The sequence below is a fragment of the Cynocephalus volans genome, chromosome 7 (genome assembly GCF_027409185.1).
Source record: "Cynocephalus volans isolate mCynVol1 chromosome 7, mCynVol1.pri, whole genome shotgun sequence".
Classification (NCBI taxonomy): Eukaryota; Metazoa; Chordata; class Mammalia; order Dermoptera; family Cynocephalidae; genus Cynocephalus; species Cynocephalus volans.
This window is the reverse complement of record NC_084466.1, coordinates 108129550-108150772: the sequence shown is the minus strand read 5'-3', so window position 1 is coordinate 108150772 and position 21223 is coordinate 108129550. Positions and strand designations below refer to the sequence as shown.

Sequence of the window (21223 nt, the reverse complement as noted above, 5' to 3'; positions counted from 1 at the left end):
TAAAATGAAACTATGTCATTGGCTATGATTGAAAAGGCTGGGCTGGATAACCAGCAAAAGGATTCAGAGCTAAATGCAGTCTAATGTCTAGACACCTGAAAAGAAATTACCTTGGTTTTTGAAAGAATGGGGGCGGCTCGATCAAGCAGCATTTCCACCACCTGCTCATGGCCGCTCCTTGCCCCACAGTGCAGTGGTGTCAGACCATCCTGTTGAACAAAGGCAACATCTTCCATTAGAAGTGATGGAGAAGTCTATGAGGGCAGGTTATTTCAAGATCCAGCATGGCATCTGACACGCTGGGGCCCGTGGGCTTCAAACATCTGCTCATAACCTCATTAAATAATTTCATATTTATAAGTATAACATACATTTTTCAAAAGCTTAAGTAGTTGCAAAGTGTGTAATTTCCCACATATTAGAATACTGACATTTAAATAACTGCTCCACTACTCTTTTGAACATTCAGTGGAATCTAAACAGTATAAGTAATTTGATACCCACCATGTAAAAAAACACAAGAATACATTTTTTTGTCAGATTAACAGATTATTCTTAAACCAGTTTTAGATTTATAGAAACATTTAACAGAAAGTACAGGGAATCTCTTACACAGAAAATAAATTAGTGGCTGCCAGGCATTTTAGATATAGAGGAGTGGGGAATGACTGCCAGTGTGTATGGGATTTCTTTTTGAGACAATGGAAATATTCAAAAGTTAGATAGTTCCACAATTCTATGAATACACTAAAAAACACTGAGTTGTACACTTCAAATGGGTTAATTTTATAGTATGTGAATTATAGTCATGCACCGCTTAAGGACGTTTCAGTAAATAGCAGACTGCATATGTGACAGTGCTATACCATATAGACAAGATGTCTAGTAGGCGTCAAGGTGTATCATATAGCATCCAGGTTTGTGTAAGTACACTCTGTGATGTTTGAACACTAATGAAGTTGCCTGACGACGCATTTCTTAGAACATATCCCTGTTGTCAAACAGCGCATGACTGTATATCGTAATCAAGCTATAAATAAAGTATAAAGAACAGAATAAAAATAGCCTCCAACAACTAACCAACAATAGGTAAATATTGCCAATGTTTGATGTACTACTTAGAAACTAAGTATCTGCATGAGTTTATATATTTTAATTTACACATTATCTCATACTATCTACAGTCTTCAGAATATAATGGTACTGATAGATATATTGCCGCTGAAAAAAATTTAATTCTAGATCTTTTTCAATGATTGAAGAGTATTTTTTAAAAAATATACTTGACTGTACTCTATTCATAGATATTTAAATAATTTGGTTTTAACCTTTTTTCTTTTGGAAAGGTTTTCCTTGTGGGGTAATTTTATTTTTAAAACATTTTATTTTATTACCTCTTTAACTGGCACATAATTGTACATATTTATGGAGGACAAAGTGATATTTTGATATATGTATATAATATGTAATGATTAAATCAGGGTAGAGAGCATATCATCACCTCAAACATTTACCATTTCTTTGTGATGGGAACATTCAAAATCCTCTCTTCTAGCTACTTGAAAATATATAATAAATTGTTACCCCATAGTGCTGTAGAACATATTCTTCCTATCTAGGTTATTTTGTGACCACTAACCAACCTCTCCCTTTCCCCCTACCCTTCCCAACATCTAGTAACCACTACTCTAGTCTCTACTTCTATGAGATCAACTTTATTTAGCTTCCACACATGAGAACATGAGGTAGTTATCTTTCTGTGCCTGGCTTATTTCACTTAATGTCTATGCTGCCTGGAATGACAATTTTATCCTTTTTTATGGCTGAATAGTATTCCATTGTGTATTATATACCACATTTTCTTTATTCATCTGTTGATGGACATGTAGGTTGATCCCATATCTTGGCTATTGTGAATAGTGCTGCAATAAACACAGGAGCACAGATATCTCTTCAACATACTGATTTCCCTTCCTTTGGATATATACCCAGAGGAGGGACTGCTGGATCACATGGTAGTTCTATTTTCAGTTTTTTTGAGGAGCCTCCATACTGTTTTCCATAATGGCTGTAATAGTTTACATTCCTACCAACAGTGTGTAACAGTTGCTCTTTTTCTGTATGCTTGCCACATTTGTTATTGTCTTTGTGATACTAGCCAGTCTAACTGGGGTGAGGTGATATCTCAATGTGGTTTTGATTTACATTTCCCTGATGATTAGTGATATTGAGCATTTTTTTCATATACTTGTTGGACATTTGAATGTCTTCTTTTGAGAAATGTCTGTTCAGTTAATTTGCCCATTTTAAAATCAAATTATTAGGGTTTTTTTCCCTGTTGTTTGAGTTCCTTTATATTCTGCATATAAATCCCTTGTTGGGTGAATAATTTGTAAATATTTTCTCCCATTCTGCCAGTTGCCTCTTCACTCTGTTGATTTTTTCATTGCTGTGAAGACATTTTTTAGTTTGATATAGTCCCATATGTCTATTTTTGCTTTTGTTATCTTGCTTTGAGGTCTTATCAATAAAATCTAGGCCCAGACCAAAGTCCTGAAGCATTTCCCTTATGTTTTCTTCTAGTAGTTTCATAGTTTCACATCTTACATTTAAGTCTTTAATCCATTTTGAGGTAATTTTTGTATGGTCAGAGATGGGGTTCTAGTTTCATTCTTCTGTGTATGGATCTCCAGTTTTCCCTGTACCATTTATTGAAGAAACTGTCCTTTCTCCAATGTAGAAATACAGAATGCTTCATGAATTTGCAGGTCATCCTCGTGCAGGGCCATGCTAATCTTCCCTGTATCATTCCAATTTTAATGTATGTGCTGCCAAAGTGAGCACTGAATATACTTTTTAAATAGGAATTTGTAATAGGAATTTTACATTGGTCTTTTTCCCTCTTGCATTTCTATTTCCATTCCATTTCCCCCACATAATTTTATCTTAATGTAATGTAATTTTATGCTTGAGTGTTTTTTATTGATTATCACATCAGATTTCTCTGCCATGAAATTATATGTTTAAATTTAAGAAATGTTTAAAGATTTCCTGAGAACACAAATACAAATCTCCTGATTGGAATTATCATTATAAGTATTTGAACATAACAGATCACAACAGCAAAAATATATTTAAAAATTTGTGATTATTGAAGAATAACAATTTATAAAAAATTTCTCTTTTATTGAGATGTATTTTTTTCTCAACTAGCTCATGTATCCATTAATGACTATTTCTCATTGCTAGGGTTCAGCATCAATACTACGCATAATTTCTGCTATTGTAGATGTAAGGGTTGACAAAATGTGTAAGCATGAGGTAGATATACTTTTGCTATAGCAGTATCACTAATTCTGTGAATTCCTTCTGAATTCCATGTCAAAAATCACTTACTAATCTACCATGAAGAATTCTTTTCAATAATCCATCATAGAAGTCTATTAGGTCCTTCCTTTCTGCTGGCTACAATGGATTTATAACTATCTGACATACAAAAGACTGTTACTCAGTCATTAGAGTCATGTAGTTCTCAACACAACCCGATTTTTAAAAAACTATTTTAATGGACACATTGTAATTGTACATATTTATGGGGTACAATTTGAATTTTTGATACATAAACATGAATATTTTGAATTCTTCCTTTTGCCCCCTCCCTCTTTGAAGTTTTTGCGCCCTTGGGCCATGTGGGTGAGAGTTAGAAAGTCAGGTCTTCTTTAGTACAAGGAGAGAAGGACTACATGTCGGAGGCAGTCAGGAAAGGAGACTCAGCAGGAAGCTGAGGAGATGGAGAGTTGTTCACTTAAAACCATCTAAGCGGCTCCAAACCCTTTGGAGAGGTTTTCACATGCACCCTGGCTTATGTGTTTCCCAACTTGAAGATTCCTGTGACTGATACTTAATACCTACTGTACAAATAACAACAATAAAAATACATCAAATTTTGATTCGGTATATTCAAGTCACTTTCTTGATTATGAGAGGATCCTGAAAGTATGCCTAATTATCCTAATGTATAAGCAATAAGGTACAACCCTCTTTCTAAACAATTAGCCAAATCTCAATAGTATTAAAATTCTTTAAAAATGAAATTTGAATTGCAAACAATTCATGACCTGATTTAAACATTCTTTGGCATGCTTAAATCTTCTGCCCTTTATGTTGATTTAGAATGTTTGCTTTCATAAACTAAAATAAAGTAGCCTTTCAATTGGATATAGCATTTTTCTAATAAAATAAAATCTGGGAATGGATTAAATAAAAAACAAACAAACAAACAAAAAACCATCCTAAAGTCCAAATGTCTTCCTAATAGTGCAAAACCTAAAAACATTTCTGAAGGAGAAATAATACAATAATCACACCTACCACTACAAAAAACATTTCACACAGACTGCAGTTCAGTGATTGCCTTTTATGAACGAAAAGGTCAAAATGGTTTTTCATTTTCTCTTAAGTAGACTTTAAAAAGAGATGACAGAATATGTGTAGATATTTTCAAACTAGGCCACACAGAAAAATAATTATTTAGTTCAACTCATTTATCTCTGCAAATTATCTTCCTCAAAGCAAAATGTTGCATGCTGAATGCCAAGTGTTTGGCTCTCTGAGTAAAATCCATCTCAACTGACAACTCCTTAATCCTTTCAAGTATACTGTTCCTTCTTACAGACACACTATCTGTTGACTTCATCTTTTTAAGAGTTTCAATTATGCAAAATTTCAAACATATTTTAGACAAAAGTAGACCAAATAGTGTAATGAACCTCTAGGTACCTAACTCAGCTTCAACAATGATTGTCCCATGGTTAATCATGATTTATCTATATCCTGACCTTTCCCCCTTTCTTGTATCATTTTGAAGCAAATCTGGGACATCGTATGATTTTATCCTCACAATTACCCCTATAAGAAAGATGTAATTTTCATTTTATAAATAAAGACCCTAAGGGTCAGAGGAGTAAAAGCACTCATCCCAGGCTGTGCAGGCTAAACTCAGAGCTAGACTAGAGCTACTGGTGCTGACTATGCTGGACGATCAAGGGCTGTCTTGGGAGGGGTTGGCTATTAAGACAAAGCCCCTGGGCAAGCCCTTTCCGCAGCTCTTAGCCTTCCTTTAGGTACATTCTGAAGCTGCTACCTCTGATCTCTGGAGTTTATTAAAAACGTGTAGAATCTAGAGACTCAGTAGGGAAAGGTGACATTTTCCATCCGTGGAATAGCCGTGAAGTGCTACTGTTCTAGCCCTCGTTCCTTTAATAACCTTGCTTCCGTGAAAGTCAGCTAGTTTCCCAAGGTAGGACTCATTGTGCCAGCTGAACTGCAAAGAGCTACCTTAAGCACAGCTCACTCCACTGTAGTTTCCCTTGCAGTATTTTTAACATTGATTTCAAGTGTCTGTCTCCTTTGGATCTTCTGCAGATTTGCTCTGGCACTTTTCAAAGGTGTGCGGCTCATTGAATAGCCAAAATCCTGGCAGGAGAGATGCGTCATCAGGAAGCTGTACAAGATGTCATGACTGCCTGCTGCACAGGCAGTGGGTCCAGCTGCTGGGACATTCACAGGTCAGTGGGAAACTAGTGCCTCGACTTAATGGAAGATCTTTAATTAGCTTCACAGTTTTTACAGTCATGAAGACAGAGGCAAGACCAGCTGATTCACAGTGAGACTGAAAAGTATCTGCCATTTAGCGATTCGCACTTAATTCAGTTTTGGGGGTTTTTTTTAAGGAGGAAAATTAGTAAGCATTGACTTTACTTCATTGCTATTTTCTGGTAAAAAAAAAAATATTAATTTTGAATTAATTTCTTTGGCTTTGAAGGTGGTATGGCTCATCCTTCACTTTTCTGATGCACAATTCTGATTCTGATACCCCTCTGTTCAAAAAGATCTTCAGTAACTGCCACTCGCTCCTCAGTCACGTCTACATCCTTCAGGTTAGCCTTCAAAGTCTTCTAAAATCAGTCCCTGCTACACTTGGTTTGACCTGGCCTTTCCCTCTTCCCTTCATTTCCACTCCAATTAACAAACTCTCTGCAGCTCCTGGGAAGAGCCTCTCATTTTCCTGTTTCTCTGCCTTCCCCACACTTCCTCATGTTCCTGAGAGGTCCCTTCCCACTTTCTCCAAGATCCAAATCCTTACTGTCCCATAGTACAGCATTTCTTTGAAGCATCTCCCCAAATTAAATGTAACCTCTCTACGTTCAGGTCTCCCCTCTCATTTTCTGTACCTCTTTTGGGGAACCTATAACTTTTTACCTGGTGTTTTAGTTATTTGTGGGCGTGCCTTGTCATTTCAGCCAGTGACAACAACACTCCCCTTTGGCCTAACTCTGGTCAGGCTCCTGTGAACTCTGAACTCTCTTCTCAACTAGGCCCTGAGTTTTGGGCTACTTTGTGTGAGTCTCTGCTTACTCCAGTTTTAGCAAGAATCTTCCTGGGTGAATGCTCCACTCTTCATATCTGATCATATTCCTTATTCTTTACCCTCCATGTCTTATCACCCTGGTTTGCCTATAGCAACAGTCCTGTCAAGTCAGTTTAGCCAAAATCCCCCTTACCCCTGATGTTTCTTCTTAGTAATTTTCAATTCTACTGACCTTGCTTCTTGGCTATAAATTCTCCCATTTCCCTGTTATGTTCAGCACTGAGCTGGATCTCTTTCCTCTACCACAAAATTCCATTGTAGTCCCCCCTTTGAAGAATGTCTGCCTTACTGTTCTTTCTTAAGTGTCATGAATAATTTTTTCTTTAATACTAGTCTATCTCTGAGGACAAGGTAAACAGTTTAAGAGATAACTGAATCTTGTGGAGGAGGTAACTCAGTACCACGTCCATGAAAGCTACTCGATAAAAATTACTAAGTAATGAATGATTGGAGTGAGTGAATGAATGGGTTTTTAGGCTAGTCTTTCGAAAACTTTTTCTAATTAGTTGACTGAAAATTCCTTTCCTTGTTATCCTTTTTGTTTAAGAGCAGACTCATTTTGTCTACTTCAGAAGCTCTATTAAAATACCTTTGTAGAAAAATAAAATTGTCAATATAATAAGTGACTTGTACACTGGGATTAGATTTTAAAATGTGGCTCAGTCTCTCAGCTGTCAAATTTGCTCTGAATAAGATTTTTCCTTTTTCTAGATCAGTATACTGTAAGCTCAAGAAGAGTTAGTGTGGAAACCATGCTGTGCAATAAAACAGTGAACTATTGTGCTCCTTTCTTTAAATTAGAGTAATGCTTTTCTTCAATACAAAAGAAGGATCCTTACTTGCTCCCAACCCCTGGAAATTCACAATTAATGTACAGTGTCACTTAGAATGGATCCTAGACCAAAAAGCAGTTCTTTAACTGCATACAACAGCATCTACTGCCAGTTGAAAAAATGCATGACAAGAGCAATTCTTGGGGATCGTGGGAGGCTGCCTCAAGAAAGACAACATACACAATTGGACAGGAGAGGAAGAGAGAGGGATGCTAAGTTGCCATAGCAACATTATAGGAGGAAAATGAAATTGCATGTTCCCCTGATTTTTAAAGCACTAACATAATGAACAAGTTTCCCTTGGGCAGAATTCTGAAGCAACGCAAACTGGCCAGTCCAGATCTCACATTTCATTTCAGTGACAGTCATCTTATTAGTGAGGTGGGGAACTTCACTTTACTGGCTGGACAGAATGTGCTCTAGTGTCAGCCTAAGAACAAAACCTTGCATACACGAAGGTCAAAAAGACTTTCTTTCAGGTCTGATTTTCTTCTGAAAAGCATGAAGCAGGACATTAAGGTATCACACCTAAGAATATTTCCTTAGAATTTGCTCAAAGCCAATACTAGAGTGATATAAATTCATAACTTGAATAATATTTTCAAGAAGGGAGACATATTTCTTTTGATTTGTGTCCTCTGGGTCTCTCTCTTTTCTTCCTCCAGAGCAAAAAACTCACTCTAGAGAAGGAAAAAGAAGTCGAGCAGAGAGAAATCTATGGTTATATTGTGGATGTAAAACAGAACGTAATCTTCAATTAAAAACTGAAAACAATGGGAAAAGTGTAGACAGTGCTCAGGAGAAGAGAATTATGATGATAGCCAATTATAAACTAAAGGGCATCAATTACAGTCCAATAGCAAAGCTATTCTCATATTTGTATTTTCAACAAAAATTCTGACTGTATCCTCATTTTGTGCCTGTTGGGCAGTTATAGAGGTAGCCTAAGAAGAAGGAAAAAAATATTTTTTTAAATGCCCTCTATGTTACAGGCACTTTATATTTGTGATCTTATTTAGTCTTTATAATAATTTCATGAGAAAAGCATCATTAGTTCTATTTACAGATGAGAAAGCTGTTCCAAGGGATTCATATACCTACCCACGGTCACATGGCAAGTAAATGCTTGGAGTTAGAGTTTACATTCAGGCTTGCCTCCATCTGAACCACTGGATTCCTTCTACTATGCCAAGCGATCTCTTCAAAATTACAAGCATTCAATGTTTTTTTAAGATCAAGAATTCATTTCTGCCATTTATACACAGGAGGGAGAAATACCATTTTCTCATTTCCACCCTTGTTTTACTGCCATACGTTCTACATATTTAAAATTAAACTAAAACAAGATAAATCCTTCTGTGTTCTCTCTGCTTGGAAAACTACAGCCTTCTTTCTCAGACTAGAACACACACTTAAGCTATTTGTTTTGTACTTTCCCACTGTATTCTTTGTGTTTATTGCCTCTTTCTTGTTTTCCTTTTGTGTGAATATTATATAGTATTATAGTCACTGAATTATCATATGTATCACTGGCTATCTCTTCCTTTGGCTTTTTAGTTAAGTCTTTATTTTGGGGGGTGGAGGGGTTGTTCTAGGGATTATAATACTCATCATAATCTGAATAATATTATATTATTCATTATGTTATATGGCAATATTAATATTACATATATTATGTATTAAATTATTACACTTCATATATGAAAATTATGTAATATTATAATTCCATTTATACTATTAGTTTTATCTTTTGTGCTATAAATATATTTTATTTCTACATATATTATAGACCTCACAATATAATGATATTTTTGTTTACACTGACTTTTAAGGAATTTAAGAAAGAAAAATAACCTTTTATTTTTATCTACATATTTACTACTTCTAGCTTTTCTTTCCTTTATTCAGATCCAGATTTCCATCTGGTATCATTTCCCCTAGATGGAAGAAATTCCTTCAATATTTCAGTTAGTATGGGTCTGATGGTAACAAGTTATCTCAACTTTTGTTTATATGAAACTGTCTTTATTTTGCTTTTATTATGTAAATATATTTTTACTAGATATAAATTCTAGAAAGGTATTTTCATTCAGCACTTTAAAGATATTTCATGGTCTTCTGGCCTCCAGTGTTTCTGATGAGAAGTCAGAACCCATTCTTATTTTCCCATTCAGGATATATCTTTTTCTCTGGCTGCTTAAACTTTTTTCTCTCTACCTTTGATTTTCAGCAGTTTCAGTATGATGTGCTTCTATGTGCTTTTTTTTTTTTTTTTTTATTATTTATCTTCTTTGAGGTATGCTAAGGTTCCTTGATTTGGGAGTTGCAGTTTATGATCAAATTTGGAAATAAATATAACCATCTTGTGTGCTGTGCTCTTTTTCTCCTCTGCCTCTTGCACTCCACTGCATGGATTGAGTTAACTCGCTATTATTCCACAGGCTGCTGACATGGTGCATTTGATTTTTAATCTTTTTCCTTTCTGTGCTTCATTATGGATACTTTCTGTGACCTGTGTTCAAGTCTACCAATTCCTCCTTCCTTTGTATTCAATCTGCTGTTTATCCCATCCAATAAAGGTTTTATATTTCAGATATTATGTTTTTCAATTCTAGCATTTCCACTGGTTCTTGATTTTTATAGTATCATTATTTTTCCTAAAACCCCTTGTCTTTACCCATTATATCCATCTTTTCCTACAGATTGACATATTTATTTTAAATTCTGCTAATTCCAACAGCTAAGTCATCTGTGGATCTGCTTCTATTATCTAACTTTTCTTTTGACTGTAGGTCACGTTTCCCAGTTGACTTTGTTTAGTAATTTTTAAATTATATACTGAATATTGTGAATGCTACATTATAAAGAGTCTGGAACTTGTAGTGACTTGGTTTTGTCCAGAGATTATGATTTTTAACAGCAGGAGGCTTCCTCCAGTGCAAGCTACTCCATCATTACTTGAAGCAAGGACTATAACACATTTGAGTAAAAACAGCATACGTGTCCTCTACACACTATGCCATCATAATTTGGGTTTATTTCTATCACATACCACTTTATGAATATTCCTTATATGAATACATAAGATAATCAATAGAATTCTTGACTTTTCAGTTGGTAGATATAGAGAAATCTATTATAGAATATGATTTCAAATATGAAAAAGTGCTTTTATATAGTTTTTTTAAATAAGATGTTTCAGGTTTAAAAAATTCAAATTAGTGGTCACAATTAGAAAAACAATAATAACATTTATTTATTGTATCTTTCCTTTGCAGAAGGAGGATAACTAAGGATGTTTATGATTGATAACTTTAGAGTACCTGTGTGCCTAACTAATGTTGAGTTATTAAAAAAATTGGATGTGAGCATTACCGATAAACATCAAGGGAAAACAGGAAGAAAAGATTACTTGCTGACTACCAGCAGTTGGAAGCACTTAGCAATGAACTGAAATAGTAATTGTCCTGAGCCTGATTTGTAGATTCTTCAAGAGAACCAGGCATATGACATTTACCCAATACTTCTAGATCTCTAATTTGGCAAAGGAGATGAGTTTCCAATACAGTGTAAAATCTCTGGGGAGAGGGGCAGAGGCTCCCTCCATGTTCTCAGAACTCTTTGCAACTGTCAAAAACATGCTTTCCTTCAAAGAGACTCTTTCATGTTTTGAAAGCTAAGGGTATTTCATGATTATTCGTCTTTTAAAAAATCTAAATAAGTACTTTTAATTAACTATATTTGTCACATAAAAATGAAAAAATCAATGTTTTTGTATGATATGAAGAAATATTTTCTTTAAAAAAATTTTTTTCTTTAAGTTTTATCATTACACAATGTAAACATTTTTTTGTGGCCCTTTACCAATTTCTCCCTAATGCCCCCTCCCACTTTCCCACCTCTGGTCTCCTCAGTTCCATTCTCTCCTTTTGAGAGTTCAAGTAATTATTGTAATTGTTGTATCTTTCTTTTTTTTTCTTCAGTTCCCACTTATGAAATATTTTCAAGTTAGTCTTGATTAATGTAGAAACCCACAGTCATTTGCACTGTTTCAAATGCTCTTGTCAACATGTCTATCTCAGAACTCTAAGGAGAAAGTATTCTTTTAGAATTTTGTCTTTGAGAGGGACTTTTATTACTCTGAAATATTTAATATTTTCTTCAAGAATTTATTGTTAATCAAGGCAATCACACTCCTGGAAATATAATGAAAAGCAAAAGACAATATCAGTATGTCTTTTTCCTTAGTATTTAACCTGAGAAATAGAAGCAATTGCATTTCTGGGAAAGCACAGGCTAAAATTACAGGACATCTGAGGGTCCCCTGACACCTTCCTAGAACAGTAAGAATTTAGCAACTGACAGATTGGAGGTACTCTGAAAACTCTTCATCTACCTGTGTACAAAAGCCTCCTTATTCTTATAAATGAATTGGATGCCATTAACTTCAGAGAGAAAAATTACATTTTTGTAGGACCAGTAAAAAGTCAAGTAAAATAAGGTCTTTTGCCAAATGTAACATTAAGCAATGTATTTTATTTCAATATATTCAGCGAATACTTATAAGCATCAACTATGTGTCACGAAGTGTGCTAAGTATGCTAAATGCTACAGACGAATATGTGTGTCTTAGTGTCAAGGTGTAGCTTTGCATGCAGTGTTATAGTAATGGGATTATATGAGGACAGAGACAGTGTCACCTTGCGAGGAAGGTTGGAAGTTGGGAGTGGCATGGTTAGAGCAGCTTTCTGGGAATGAGAGTATTACCATCACCGACTCTACCTGGAACTCTGCAACTTTTCTGAATCCATAAAGACAAGCACAGCTGCCTTTATTATTAGATGGAGAGGAATCAGGGAAAAGAGCTAGAGAACTCAAACCTAAAACGGTTCTTATGTAGGGTCTCTACTGAGTCTCTGATTGGTTGTGAACTGATGCAAAGGAAACTGAAAATGACAATAAACCACCCCTTGCAAAGTATCTTCCTTCAACAGGTACCAAACACCCATGCTAGCTTTGAAGAGAGCAAGGAAATAACAGGTTATTTTTAGCAAAGATTTTAGTCTAAAAAGAAAGCCACTGAGATCTTATTGAAAAAATAAACTTCATAAATCATCTTTAAATTAGAATGCTGCAGATAGAACAGACTGAAAAATCTGCCTTGATAAGGGTTTATATCTCTGCACATTTCCCACCGCTATTACAGAGATTCTCTACATACTTACACCTGGCTATCAAGAGGAACATAAGTTATCCAACATTATGGGGCTAGGGAAATAGGAAAAGCTTTCTTGAAATGAGCTAAATAGAATCATGCAGGCTCTGTGGTTCATCAGACCCTAGGAAGACTCATGTATAATCACCCTGACTTTTACAGTAACTAATTATTCCAAAAGTTACAATCTGCAGTGTGCTTCCAGCTGAGAGGCTTACGAGATCATCAGGAACAACTTCCTATCTGTACTTGGAAGGAAACCGAGTCTCAGGAGGGTGAACTTTCCTCAGGTCACAATTTCATCACTTGCTAGTCACATTTAAGACTAGAGATCAGGCAGCAGGGTAAAATGAAACCCACTCTCATTCTGCTTTTCCAGCTGGTGAGATCTTGCTGAGATCCCACCTAAATTACTAGACCACAATTCAAATTTACCTCCTTGAATGTAAGGGCTCTAAGAGTTGCCTTTAAAACTGAGTCCTTTATTAGGCCAGCAGCCCATGCAGGGAATAGCACAGCAGGAAAGAGTCCTTTACAGTGCTGGCCTCTGAGGTGAAGTCCAGAGATGTTTTCCTGTCTCTAAGCTCGGGGGATTGGTGTGTATACAGGTGAGATCTGTTGAATACAACAAGGTGGCCTCAACAGTAGTAAGGACTTGGCAGGAGGTGGAAGGGTAGATAACAGTATGTGTTTCCTCAGTAGTTAAAGCTTGTATTTATGAAAAGTTCTACTTTCTGTTTTTAGGCTTGTCCCCATGGCTTTCTGACATTTTAGCTTGTTTCCCTCCCTTTCACCCATACACCCAATCGCCACTTCGTCATTTCAGCAAGAGAGAAGGGAAGCTTTGATGAGAACACAAAATAGTTCACATATTTTGGGTATGTACTACACAGTCTTCCATTTAGTCTTCCAGGAATTCAGTCTGTGCACAACTGACACCCTTCCCCCAACCCACTCCAGCAGGACAATGACGAAAGAACAACAGGCTTCTCTGTCTCTGGCTCTTCAAGTCTTTCCTTCACATCCACATATCATTCACATAACACAGGAGAAAAGTAAACCCAAGTGAAACTGAATAGGAGGTGAAAAGGGCTCTACATCTCTGTTGAAAATAAGACAGCTTTTCAGAGCAGGGAGACAAAGTGGCATAGAAAGCAAGCAGCCTACCAAATTTTGCCTATGTACATTATTTCATCGCTCCCATACTTTTATTCAGAAGAATTTTTATGTTTTTCTACTGGCCCTCCCCTGTGACCTGATATGCTCCCCTTTTCTCCTCCCAATGTACCTACTACAGTACATGTTTAATAAATGACGCAACAAGACCGACAAGTACTTTTGCTGTTCCGGTGACTGATGACTGTGTCAAGAGAGGGAAACATAAGTAATTTCCAATCCGCATAACCTCTAAAACCCCAGCTGGATTTCCAGCCATCTCTTTAAGCTTCCCTTTTCTGCTTGGCTCCTGGATCTTTTATTTCCCTTCACAAAGATTCTTCCTATTTACAAATGACCCTTCCCCTCCACGTGACAATCAGGTGGCACAAGCCCCCTGTTGTTTAAAGCAACAGTTCTGGCATTCTTTACATACTGTACTGATAATTGCTTCTTACTGGAACTATGTGAAGTCTGTTCAATAAAACCTCTATTCAATTTACCTCCCCAGCTGGACAGTCCTTGAAGGGTCAACCTTCATTTTCCTTCACGCTTTCTCTCTGGAGAACTTGTTTCTTTTAAGGTACATACATGGTTTTCAGGTTCAGTAGTCATAGGGAAAAGAGGCCTGGGTCTCCTGCTGATTACCCATGGCTGGGCTGTATTGGGACCAGAGCACAGAAGACAAACTGGCCCCTCAGCTTTATGAGGGCAGAGAAAGTGTTGTCATGTCTTGCTCTTTCACCTGCTGTGTCTGGCCGATAGTAAACACTCAGTAATCACTTACTGGTTGAGCTAATAAATGCAATGAACAACAAATGAAGTAGTACATCAAAGCACTACAGGAATCAAGTTGAGGTTACCAGGCCAGTTTTAAAAACATGGAGATCAGGATTCTTGGAAGTGGGAAGCAGAGGGCTGCAGGAGTCACAATTACAAGACAGGGAAACAATCTCATGCCTTAGACAGGCGGATGGTTATGGTGAGCCCACCTTTTTATTAGACTGGCTCTTGCTCAGACCTCACAGCAAACATACGATATGTTAAAAAAAGAAAATGTCTTGGCTAGAATTTTAATGCTAATTAGGGCTCTGAGATATACTAGTAATGGCTGGGATTTATATCTGGCCTACTTTATGTATGTACAGTTTACAAACATTATCTTGATCATTGCTGTAACCCTTCAAGGTGGCCATTCATTTTCTTTATTTTCAGAGAAAATCACAGGCAGAAAGGTGAAAGATTCTAAGTCAATTAGCTAAGCTCAGAATCTGGATTCAAATCAGTTTCTAAGTCCCAGTTCTCTCTCCCACCACAATGCATCCCACTGAATAAGCAACGTGTCGCAAACACCTAGCTAGACAGATTTGTGGGGTTTTGTAATTTTTAAATCTTTTAGCAAAAATTTAATTGTGGTAAAATACATATATATATAATACAATTATATATAATAATATAAAAATTTGCCTTCATAACTATTTTTAAGTGTGTACTCTGTAGTGTTAACTATATCCACATTGTTGTATAACAGACCTCTAGAAATTTTTCGTCTTGTACAGCTGAAACTCAGTACCCACTGAACAACATCTCCTATTTTCCCCTCCTCCCAGTGCCTGGCAACCACCATTCTTTCTGTTTCCATGATTCTGACTACCCTAGATATCTCACAGAAGTAGAATCACGTGGCATTTGTCCTTTTGTGGGTGCTTTATTCCACTCAGCATGACGTCCTCAAGGTTCATCCACGTTGTAGCATGTGACAAGATTTCTTTCATTTTTAAGTGTGGATAATTTTACATTGTATGTATAAACCACATTTTTTTTTATTCATTCATCTGTCAAGGGACATTTGGGTTGCTTCCACATTTTGGCTATTGTGAATAATGCTGCTATGAACCTGGGTGTGCAAATATTTTGAGATCTTGCTTTCATTTCGTTGGGACATATACTCGGGAATGAGATTTCTGGATCATATGGTAGTTCTATTTTTAATTTTTTGAGGAACCTCCATACTGTTTTCCATAGCAGCCACACCATTTTACATGTCTACAAGCAATGCACAAGGTAGACAGATTTGTTTTAAAAAATACAGTAACTGTCAGTTTTAGTATCAGACTGACCAAATAGCTCAGCTAGAAAATTTACTCAATGAGAACTACAACCTTAGACCTTGTTTCCATAATTAAAGTCAGGCACGATTTGAACATGTATTAAAGATTTATAAATATGGATGATCACCTTATTTTAAGAAGAATAAATATATTAGTCATTTTCCAGGAGATTACAACAAATGAAACAAAAATAAAGCTAGTGTTGAACCCATGCAAAGGTATTAATTAGGAGAAGTATTCCTACTTCCTGAAAATAAATATAAGCGTGTACAGAAGTTGCTCCCTTACCCTGGTTTTGGCATCGATTTTAGCCCCTCGATCAAGCAACAGTTTGACCATATTTGCATTTCCTCTTTTTGATGCAACATGTAAAGGAGTGATGTCATTCTGTGGATAAACAGAAAAAAAAAATACAGTTTGGTATCCTCAGTTCAACCAAAACATTGCTTTCTAAACTTCCCCCAACATATCTCTATTCTTTTTTTTCTTCTTCTGCTTTTTAACATCCATTATGAACAGTATGCTTCCCAACATTTCTCTTTGACAGTAATTTTCTTTAGAAGGAGACTCAAAAAAGGGGTGAATTTTAAGGGAGATCGTGTGTGGGGCAGAGTCTAAGTTTGTTTATTTCAATAGCTTGAGGCAACAAAAGATGATAATGTTTTGCTCAGAAATTCTGTGCCTTTAAGTCAACGTGTTATCATACACATTAGTGTGATACATGTTGGCTAATGAGTGGTTGACTAGCATGTGGCCGATTAAGTCAGTCCAGACTGAGTTAAAGGTGTATCATGTAACTCAGAGCCTTCCTGGAGTTCAGTAGGAGAATCACGCTGTCAAGGAGAGACAATGTCATTTAAGCAGGGAAATCTGTCAGTTCCATGCATAGTCACGTGACTTCCCATGCCCATGGTGCATAAATGTGTTTACAGGCACTTGTTAGAAATATTTGAGAAAACTATAATTAAGAAACAGACAAAACAAAAAACTACTGTTAAGGAACGGCCGATTGTTAGGACTCAAATTCCAGTCGTGTTCTCCTTGATTTCAGTAGTAGGCTACCTTAGCTTTCCCTCCATGCATCTTATAGGTGCTATGGTTGTTTTCAGACTGGGCATCACATGTCAAGGAAATGTGTGAATATATTGAAAGTAATCCCCTATTTTAGTTTTTTATTCTTGTGTAGCAACAATATGGGTTTAAGGTGTGTTGTTCACAAAGGTCAATTATATCGTAAATGAACTACATTCACAGGGATTATAAATTTATAGTTTGAAACAGATACAATGTAATAGCTACCAGGTATCAATCACTTCCTGCATGTGCAGAGACTGTGCTAAACTCTTTACTATCTCATTTAATTCTCATAATCTTCATAATGCCGTATGCAATCTGAATTACAACCCCCATTTTACAAATGTAGAAACAGCTGGCAGAACCAGGATTCAACTTTTAAACACTTAAATGCATGATTTAAAAAAACGCTTTGTAATGAAAAATTCCAAACATGCACAAAGTTTGAGAGAAAAGCATAATGAATTTGAGGTGCTCTTCACCCTGGTTTGATAAATATCAAACTTCTGCCAATATTATTTCTTCTATACCCCCTATTGTTTTTTTCTTGCTGAAGGAGCTTAACAAGAGGAGAAAGAAAATCCCAGGCATCATATTACTTCACTCATAAATACCGTAATTTAATTATCTATAATAGATACCGATGTTTTTTTAAAAAAAACCGCAATACCATTATCATAACTATGTAAAAATAATTCCTTCATAGCACCTAACACCCCATCTACATTCAAATTCTCCCATTATCTCTGATTATCTTAGTTGGTCTGTTCAAATTAGAAGGTCCACATACTGCAGTAGGTTGAAAGGTCCCTTACATTTCTTTGAATCTCCACAGCTCCCTACTCCACCTTTTTTTCTGTGTCCATTTATTTATTGAAGACACTGAGTAATTCATTGTGTAGAATTTTTTACAACCTGGACTTGAGGGATTGCATCCTCATGGAGTGTTGTTTCCCCCCGTATTTTCTGTAAACATTTCTAGCTAAATGCTTTTAATGATTGTACATTCTCCCACAAGTGAAGAAGATCGTGCACTCTCTTTATCTCATTATTCCTAAACTATAAATGAGTGATTAATTCATCAAGTGAAAGAAGAAAGAGACCTGTGTAGAACAAATTTGTCTTAGTAATGCTGGTGAGAAGTGAACAGGACTAATATCGATGCTCTAGACCAGGAGTAGGCAAACTTTTCCTGCAAAGGGACCAATGGCAAATATTTTCTGCTTTGCAGGCCATACAGTCTCTGATACATCCATTCAACTCTGTCACTGCAGCACAAAAGCAGCACCAACAATATGTAAAGAAGTGGGAGTGGCTGCATTCCAATAAAACTTTATTTAGCAAAACAGGCAGTGAGTGGACTGGACGTAGCCTGCAGGCAGTAGTTTGTGACCCCTGCTCTAGACCTACAGTCTTATGGATGAAAGTTTCAACTGTGTGTGACGGGATACAAAAGAGAAAATGAGACCATATGCTGTGTGCGGTGCATGATTTGATCTTTGGTGTGGGCTATCTGGTGTGAGTGAAAGCTGGCAGAAGGAAATAAACGTCATGATGACTTTTAGGTTTGTCTTGTCTGTTTCCTGAGTGCAAGTGTGTGTCACTCTAATGGCCCAAGCAGCACAGTGAATGAATTCTAGACCTGAGACAGCACGTGGGGTGTCAGGTTAGGAGTATAGGAAACATTGCAACAGAAGAACTCACTGAGCCCTGAGTGGGATCTGACTTGAAGACCTCATCACTCTCCAGCGTGAGTAAGGGCTTGCATGCTATTCCCCTTTCAAAATGTGCTCTCGCCTGATTGAGAAGGACTTAATTAACCTTTATCACAAACAGGCTAATTTTAGCGGGGTGAAGAACTCTAATTTCGCCCTCTTCCATATTTGGGTACTCTCATACCGTAAATGTGTAGATGTCAAAAGGGTACCTTTAATTTCTAACTCCCACATTTTTCTAGAGCTCTCTGACTCTTCCTAGAGGAATACTTTGTATTTTTAGAGCACTTCAAAAGTGTAAAGGGCTCGGACTTCTGTAATTTCATTTTACTCGCACAACAATACCGTGAAATAGGATAAATATCTTTAAGCCTATTTGACTGGTAATGAAAATGAAGCATAGAACTGATCAGTAATTTGCAGATTAAGAAATAGCTAATTAGAGATAGAATCAAGGTCGGAATTCAGGTTTCCAAACCCTCAGTCTGTGGTATTTTCAGGTGGAATCAGAATGCCTCTGTCTAAAGACCATTGCTTCTCATGGCTGTCAGATGGAGCTTTCTACTGAAATGCATGCTGTTTTTCCATTCCTGAGTCACACAGTGACTGCTCCTGTCAACTGGGAAGAAATCACAATGAAAGTGGTACCTCCGGACCACTCAATAGACTATATTTTGGTTACAGTTCATTCATAAAAATGTATCAGGCCCTACTATACCCAAGACCCGGTGCTGCATTTCCACTGTCTCAGCAGGCAACGGAATTGTGGAATACCAACATATCAAAGGAACCCAATAATGTTAGACACAAAAAGCCTTGTGTCAGAGAACCCTCATCTACTGCTGGTGAAATATAAATTCGTACTTGCTTGCTAGGATGCAGTTTGGCAGTTTAAATGAAGAGCTATTAAATCTGTAACCATAAATCCAAGACAGGGGCTGCCAAAGTAGAAAGGAAGGAGACCCAGCCCTGGGCCAGGCACCCTTTCTGGGTCTAAGGCTCAGTCTGAATGAAAGACCCTGAGCCCAGCACGAGCCTAGCATGGGGTGACAAGGGTCATCAACTGCTAAGGAGAGGCAGGAGCGTACAGAGGACACCAAGGGAGGAGCACTGACACTTCTCTGACACCCCAGCCTAAGCCTATTTTTAACCACATCTCACAAGGGTATTATGAAATAGTCTGGGTAGAAAAGACATGCAGACCTGAAGTAACCAGTGAACTGTAAGAAGGTGCTAAAGTGAGCAGTTCTGATGATGGATGCAAAAGCTGTTAGAGAAGCATCTGCTCAGCACAGGCTCAGTCTGTGAAGACTTCAGAGACTGTGGCTGGATTAAGGAGCAGTTGAGAGGAATAGGAAGCCTGGGTCGAGCTGTGGCTGATGTAACATGATAGATACATGTGTTATAGAACATGATATATGTGATAAAACATGAGAGGAACATACAGGTACTATGGAGAACAGGAACCTGGAAAAAACACCTATCCGTTCTGAGAAACAGTGGAATTAATTACCTGCCTATTTCTTCCTTCTCAGCTGTTTCTGAAAAACCCAGCCAAGTTCATTTCATAAAATAATCACCAGAGCAACTCCCCAAAGTGAAATCAGGATCATTTCCTACCTTGCTTGTGATAAATGGCAGACTTCTCATTTCATTTCATTTAAATATACAAAGGACTGTTGATTACTGGTTTCCCCACCCCCTGTCTTCCCATGTCTCTCCTTTTCTTCAAAAATATCTGGGAGAGGTTATCATTAAGGAAAGAGTAAGTGGATGATATCAGTCAAATCTTTTAGATAACGAAAGATGAAATAATACGACTATTTTAGTTTGGTTCTTTGACATGTTCTCAATGAACACAAATTCCAAAATAATTAAATATTAAGTTGAGAGGGAATCAATATATTCTCTAATTCTTACCACTTATAAAAATTTTTGCCTCAAGTTACTTTTATGGTTAAAAAAAAGTCAAAGTGGCAGAACAAGATGTTTGAAGATCAAGATTTCAATGTGTTAAGGATTTGCCCTTAAAACACACATTTTAAGACCTTTACATTTTTTCATTCTATTCTTTAATACTTCAGCACTATTCCTATTATGAACAGCAACAGAAAATGATTAGCAAATAGGTACACAGAGAAAGCACAGGAAAGACATTTAAGCAAAGGTTACTACCATCTTTGTTCAGTCCATAGATACACGATCTTTTAAAAAGTCTTTTAGCTTCTAAGAGGATCGGTTGTATCTGTTAATCACCAGGTAATCAATACATTTTTGATAAATAATATTTAACAGTCATATAGATTTTAATACAAGATAGAAAAATATAGAATTGAATTACTGTTGCCTTCAATTTCCTTGAGAGTATAAAAACATATTTCTATAAATTTTTATTGACACTGTTCTCCAATAGTTTATTTTTATAATGGCTTTACTGTGATATAATTGGCATACTATAAAATTCACCATTTTAAAGTGTACAATTTAGTGATTTTTTTTTTTTAGTATGTTCATAAGGATGTAAAACCACCACCAGTATCTAATTCTAGAACATTTCCATCACCCCCAAAGAAATCCCAGACCATTAAGTAGTCATTTCCCATTCCGCCATCCCCAAAGCCCCTGTTTAACCACTAATCCACCTTCTGTCTCTATCGATATGCCTCTTCTGGACCTTTCATATAAATGCG

The 21223-nt window shown here is 36.6% G+C and overlaps 1 protein-coding gene and 1 non-coding gene across 22 annotated transcripts in view; both read right to left on the bottom strand.

Annotated features, from left to right (window-relative positions):
• ANK3 (ankyrin 3) overlaps positions 1-21223 on the bottom strand; it is a 502256-nt gene that overhangs the window by 156403 nt on the left and 324630 nt on the right. For all 21 annotated transcript variants that reach the window (XR_010024083.1, XR_010024084.1, XM_063103187.1 and 18 more), the window contains exons 8-9: positions 16033-16131; positions 111-209 (exon numbers count right to left, since the gene is read on the bottom strand). Coding sequence is in view for 19 of the 21 variants with exons in the window: in XM_063103187.1 (XP_062959257.1) it covers positions 111-209; positions 16033-16131 (198 nt within the window). In the remaining 2 variants the exon portion in view is untranslated. The remainder of the gene's footprint in view (positions 1-110; positions 210-16032; positions 16132-21223) is intronic.
• LOC134382835 (U6 spliceosomal RNA) lies at positions 2739-2844 on the bottom strand. Its single transcript, XR_010024103.1, has one exon. It is a non-coding gene; the product is annotated as a U6 spliceosomal RNA (small nuclear RNA).